Source organism: Aulonocara stuartgranti (genome assembly GCF_965226115.1).
Source record: "Aulonocara stuartgranti genome assembly, chromosome: 19".
Taxonomy (NCBI): domain Eukaryota; kingdom Metazoa; phylum Chordata; class Actinopteri; order Cichliformes; family Cichlidae; genus Aulonocara; species Aulonocara stuartgranti.
Window position 1 is genome coordinate 6,131,727 of NC_138955.1, and position 6,897 is coordinate 6,138,623.

The window sequence follows — 6,897 nt, forward strand, 5'->3', positions numbered from 1 at the left end:
ATGTTAAAAATAATTTCCAGTTCAAAAGAATGAAGAGTTCTTTTGTGATCTCCATGATGATACTGTTGGATGTAGTTGATGGTCACAGAATATTTTTGGTAGGCTGGTCACTCTGTTCCAAGTTTTTTTTTCCATTTGTGGATAATGACTCTCCTTGTGGTTCATTGGCGCTCCAAAGCCTAACGAATGGCTTTGTAACCCTTTTCAGACTGATGGATGTTAATGACTCTGGCATGATTTCTTGGTTCAACAGTTCTGGCACTAATCAGGCCTGGGTGCGGCCACTGAAATTGAACTCAGAGGTTTACTGGGGTTATCTTTGTATTATATTAAAATGTGTTTGATGATCTAAAACATCCACGTGCAACCAATGTGCAAAAAACGAAGAAATTAGAAAGGAAGCAACTACTTTTCAGTGCTGTATCATAGTGATTCATTGTGTTTTCTGTCAATTACTGCATTAAATCTTTGAAGGAGACCTATAAGTGGTAAAATTCACAAAAGTGTTTGTTCTCAAATTCATCTTTTACAGACATGAAGGTGAAGCAATTTAACAGACAAAGTTATGCAATTTGCTGGAAAGACTGCACATTCACATATGAGTAAAACAAGCGTCAGGGTGTGAGGGAGAAGTGATACTGAGCAGCAGGCAATAAAAGAAGGGAGAAACTGAAACATAACCCCCACCCCCCTGTTTTTGCTATTTTATGTCAAGGCGGTGTTGCTAGGGGTAACCATCCGAGCAAGAAAGGAAAAAAAGGAAAATGGAGAGACCAGCTTGTAAGAGGGATGGCAGCAGAGAGGCTAGGAGAATAGGAAGCAAGTGAAAGAGTGCAGAAAAAAAGAGAGCGACCTGATACTACTGCATCTCTCGCTTGAGTGAGCAGAGCTGATCAAAGCTGTGCTCCAGATGATGATGACGACGACGAAGCAAAATAGTCAAGCAGAGGACGAGACAGCCTGCCAACATCAGCAGTAGAGCGGGAGGCTGCCCAATCATCAGCTGACATGCTCATGAGTTCAGCAGCCAATGAAATGCCGCACAACCACTCAGACGCAGAGACGGCACAAGCCTGGCTCAGATCTCTTATTAATGAATGGAGCCGTTCCCAGGCTGCATCACAGCACACCTCTGCACTCCCTGCTCGGCTGCTCTCTCAACTGACACAGGAAAACTGGGAGAAAACATCAACAGTGACAAAAAGGACAGCAGCAGCACAGGAAGAGTCAAAAACTGGCTATGAAGAGACGACAAAAGAACACAGAAACCCACAATGAAGACACAACTGAGTACATGACGGAAGCCATTAAAAGCCCGGATTCAGAGCCTGATCTTGAGCCACCGGATTCTCCATCGTCATCATCATCATCTTCCCCCCCTCTTCCTCCGTTAGCCATGCCACCTTCTGGATCTGCCTCAGCTCTCCTGGCTCTTGCATCTCCAGCCACCAGGCGCTCCATTTCCATGGGAGACTTCCGGAGGGTGACAGGGGCTCTGCTAGCAGGTTCGGAACCCCCGTCCACCTCTGCCACGGCCCCCTCCTCCAAACTTGTCACCCCCAGCTCCAGCATGGAGTTCGAGGCAGCTCGGCGACGCCTCCTGGAGGTAGAGGAGCGCCAACGTGTCATCAGAGAGATGGAAAAGCGACTGGAAGAGCTCAGGGAAGTGTTTGTGCGCTCCGAGCAGGAGGTGGTGCTTCACGGGGAACTGGTGTCGCGGATATCAAGTGCAGCCCAGCAGGGGGAGCTGTACGTGGCGGAGAACAGCCAACGGCTCAAGAAAGGCCTGAAGTTCAAGAAGCATCGGCCTACCATCGTTTTTTCCTCTATGCTTGGACTTCGCACGTGCCTCCCCTGGTCTATGAAGCTAAAATAGCTAACATTTCATCCATAACTTTAGAAATGTGCTTTAAATAACTGGGAAGACAGACTTCCGTTCTTTAGCTATCACTCATTGACACGGCTGCTCTCTAGTTTCCACCTTTTCTTTTCTTGTTTCCTGAGGCTGGTCCTCGGGGGGCTTTAGAGTGCCTACAATAATCACAGTTGCTAGTAAAGAGCTTTCCTTTCAGTGTATTACTGAGGAATTTTTTTGATTAGGAAACTAATCAAGCCAGTACCAGTGCAATGTGTACAGGATGTCATTAGTTCTCTATTTTTTCCGCACACAGTTTGCTGCTTGCAGTTTGTTGTGAGGCTGGAGTTGCACAGGAGAGATTCAGATAGAATCTATCTGTGGTGCATGGATGAGTCATATTTCAGGTGATGTGCAAGGAGAGGTTTAGACTGTGAGGTACCGAGAGCTTCCGTGTATATGGCTTAAGTTATACGGCTATGAGAATTATGTAATATTTACCCATTCACAAAATGGAAAAGAAACAACTCTGTGAATTGATTTAAGAAAAAAAAAGATGAAGAAAGGATGAAAGCATCTGCGTTTTCGGGCTCGTTGTGAGGGAAGTGAAGGGCAGTGAAAGAGCAAGCTAAAGATTGCTGCAGTGTTATGTAAAACCAAGTATGCAGGAACAGGAGATGTAAGAACCAGAAAAATAGAAAAGGAACAAATCTAGAACTTAGATGGCTTTTACCTACAAAGTAAACGTGCCTTGGCTTCTCTGAGACCACTCGTCCACTACCACAGCATCTGCTTCTGGCAGCATAAACAAGGAAAGACAGCAGGAAAGAAATTCGGGCTGGAAGAGTTCCACCTGTGGCCTCTTTTTATCCAGTCACCTAGCAACCAGTTGTCTCTCTATCCTAAATCCTCTTGCGCAAACATACAGAATGTATCCAGCAGAGAGCTGTAACTACAACACTATGATTTGGCTTTAGAGATCTACTGAAGGATTTAGGCGCTAATAATTCTACTTATTTAAAAATCTACTAGAACTGCCTGCGTAGGAGGAAATACTATTGATAAAAGCTTGTGGCTAACACGGTTTATGATTTGGGGCTACACCCATGCATCTATCATTTAGAAAACTAGAGCATCACCATTTGCTGATTGTGTCTTGGTGCTGCATGTGACTGTAAGAGTTGCAGCGGCTCCCCCTGTGATTGCACTCTTAAGTTAGATAAGTAGTTCACATTCAGGGTTTATTTGTGAGATGTGTATGAACATCCAGAATATATATATTTGTCTCGTTATATTAAGCGATCAACCTGTAATTACATTGTAATCCTTAATGCACTGCAAAGCATTGTCCCATGTGCAGAAGGTGACCTAATTTTTACATATAGATTGCTCTCATTTTTTTGCCCCAGTTCTTCATTTCATTCCACCCATTTCTTTTGTCTTTGGATTAACAATGACAAAGTATCTCTTGTATTCACCTGATCCACCAATCCCTTGCTTCAGCTAGGTCTGAGTGTCCAGAATTCACAGCCAGTACTCCGGGGACATCTATTTCCGGCATTTGAAGGTTATAGCAAAGAAGCAAGCACTCAATTTCAGTGCAGCATATGTTGAAAAAAAGCATGTATAGAGCTGTGAGTTCGTGCTGGTTTCCATCTACGTGTGCTACTTTTCAAAAGAATCAAAAAAGGGTTTTCACAATCCCTGATGGTGCTTTGTTTGCTCTCCTATTATAAACGACCTCTCTGAAGAACAAAGGAGCAGGGCTCGTCATGTGACGGTGTCATTGCTTTCTGTAGGTTTCTACAAAATCCCGTGAGTTTAGGCATTCCTGTTGTAAATGTTTCAGAGATGATGCATCACAGAGTCTGTGACTCTGTAAAGTAAGGAATTTCAAAAGAAACTCGTAAAGCGTTCAGTTTCAGAATCATGCAGTCAATGTGAGGAAAAAAAACAAGCAAAAAAAACAAGATGCATGTTAAAGTAGATGTGACAACTAAAGCATAAGCTTAAATTTTATAGGATTGAAAGCAGTGAGAGAAATAGTTGGGGTATTTTCTAACTTTCATTTTAAAGGCTTAAATGGTCTGTTTGTCTAAGTTTCTTTTCAGCACAATATAAAGGGGGTACTCCATGAATTTTACACATAAATTTTAGCTCACTTGTAAATAGAAAACCACTAGGACTGTGAAAACTGATGCAAAATGGAGAGATTATTCAAAAATCTGATTTGGAAGACAAAGAGGTCTATCAAGAAAGCTCCTCAACTTTGTTACCTTACAGAATCACTGGAGTACCCCTTCAAGCAAAGGAAACGGCATCTTCAGTGTTACCGCTGAGCAACCGACCTTATCACTGAATGTTGACTAACTCTATTTAAGCATTCCACATGACTAAGGTATTTATCTACTGCTTGCTTGTGCACATATACCAAACGATATTCAGCTCTGCTAGTTGATAGCAAAATGCTTTGCAGAACAAAACGGTCTCATAGGCCTTAAACGTGTATTCATGGTCCTATGTATATAGCTTGAGTTATAACTGATCATCCAGCTGACCTATACTGTAGATTGCTTTCAATATGCCTTATTCAGTATGTGTGCATTGGCAGTTCCTATACCGATGGTAATGATATATGAACAGGTTAACTCATGGCCATCATAGACCTCATCCTGAAGCATCTTTGTCTGAACAGGAAAAAACCCACACTAGTCATGCACTGCTGTGGGACTGCACCTTTTGTGTTTTCTATGAATGAAAATAACAACAACTATGTTTCCCAAAGATCTCTGGGCCCACTTGCAGAATGAATGTAATGTTTATTGCTATTTTTTTTTTTTTTTTTTTGCTGTTTGTTATCTTTTTTCTTCCAATATAATAATTACCGTACATGTATCTTTTTTGGACCTGTGGTTTGCAAAAAACAAAACAGAAAAATGCTCTTGTGTTCATTCTGTACTGCTGGAATTACTTAAACTTTTGATACGAGGGATTTTAACTCTTTTTGAAGATGTGGAAACTATTACCACAATTGCATCTCTTTACAGCCCTTTACAGACTCAGACGCTGGCCGACCACAGATCCAAAACTACTTTTCTGATTGCTATTCATCCTTAGAACGTTTTTAATATTTTGTGTTTGTTACTGTGTGATGTGGTATAATATATATATAAATATATTTATGTTGTAAGCTTTTCATTTCCGGTAAATCAGGTGTCGAATATTCACAGTATGATATTTTTACTGATTGAGAGCTGTATATTCTACTATAGTATGAATGTTAAATCAGATTTTAGTCAATGTTATATGCTTAACTGTGGCCACTGATTTTCTCTCAGTGTTAAAAATTGAGCTGAAATGGAAGTTAATTATCTCCTGAACCTTGATGTAACTGATGTACTTTTGAAAAACAGGCTTGTGGTTTTTGCTGGAAAGTGAAATACTGAATGTTCTGCCCTGTTTTCTTATTTTGCTTGAATTTGCTACTACTTCTTTTTGCTCTCTTGACACTGTTACAAACTTGAGGCACAGAGCCACATTGTGCAAGGCTAGTATGATTTCATTTTAAGCATTATAGGGGTGTTGTTTTTTTTTTGTAAAATAGCCTGAATTATTAGAATAAATGGACTTAATGATTCAAATGCTGCAGAAATGGGCTGCTTTTTTTCCTCCTTCCCCAGAACCTGCTAATATAAAGTGCTCAAATTTCAGATGGAATCTCTAAATTTAATCTGTGTTCTCGTTGCGTGGGAGGTTTAAGAACTATTAGGGTCACCTTGCAGCAGCAGCTTGCAGTAGCTCACAGCAGTGTAGGCCCAGGTCAGCAGAAAACTGCTTTTTTGACTGCTGCAGGCCAGAAAGGAACAAACTGTGAAAGCATCATCCAGCAAATACATTTAGCATGTCTTACCAGTGAGTGTGCCATTTAGCCATTTGCTTGTCCATTAGAGTCCTTTCTTAGCTCATTATGCAGTTAAGTGGAAGCTTGATAACCCTCTGTTCAGGGAAATTGCATAATTACTCAAATATATCCCACTTCTAAGTGCTCATTATTGCAAACAAGTATGTCTTATATCACTTTAAGCCAGTGATTTTACTGCTTCTCAGTTAATAAGAAGCATGTGTATGGGTTTTACACAGATTTCACTATCTTGAGTATTAGGAAATTAGTATAATCTCCATTACATTTTATTAATTTTAAGAGTTTGCAAATTTATATTCAAACCTATTATATTTACAAAAAATTGCTTTGGAATCATTAATTTTACTCCACATTTTATAGATGCCTATAATATTTCAGTGTATTACATTAAATTATATTTGTGCATTCTTGTATTCGTGTATGTAATGATAAAATAGATAAGCCTATTAGCGAACGGATGTTTGTTATTTAAAGGTTTTCAGAAAATAATATTTTACAGCTGACATTTATATACTCTGGGTGTACTAGTACAGCCAGACAGGACAACGGATATGGGTTTACACAAGGGCTGCTCAGCCAGCAGAACAGACTAGTATGTGGTAGAGTGAGTTATTATCCTGGCTGTTAGTTAAGTGTTATGTAAGTGACAGGTTGGAATTTGGTCATCCTGGCTCTGGGACAGAGGGTTGGGGATAAGCAACATCTGGATGGAGAGTAAGTGAAGCTGGAATAACACAGAACTGTAGAGAATACAGCCAAGAGAGACGGCTGAAGAGATTTAGCTGTAGGAAGTCATTTAAGAATAAAATGGGGGGTAATATCGGAAAAAGAAAAAGGTGGAAAAGCAAATGTCAAAATTAAAATTCAATTTATTCTTTTTTTTAAAAAAGAGGTTTTAACCTGTTGATTAGAACAAAGTAATTTTTTGCAGGTCTTATATTAGACTCTAAAGATCTTAAATGAGTTCAGGTTTTCAGAATATGGACTATTAGGGATTAGTGTATTCTTAAGTATTATAAGTCACACATTTCATAATCTGGCAGTGTTGAGCCTAGATTATACTGTGTCGCAGCCACAGGCAGCTGGAGACAAGACAGTAAAGTGCATTTTAATCTCCCTG

General features: G+C 40.1%; 1 protein-coding gene across 1 annotated transcript; it reads left to right on the top strand.

The window, feature by feature from the left end:
• The first annotated feature begins 741 nt into the window (after nucleotides 1-741).
• LOC309695655 (uncharacterized protein) lies at nucleotides 742-5,496 on the top strand. The gene has a single exon (XM_082516434.1). It carries the CDS (start codon nucleotides 1,241-1,243, stop codon nucleotides 1,874-1,876), a length of 636 nt encoding a protein of 211 aa, XP_082372560.1. The 5' UTR covers nucleotides 742-1,240; the 3' UTR covers nucleotides 1,877-5,496.
• Nucleotides 5,497-6,897: the final 1,401 nt, after the last annotated feature.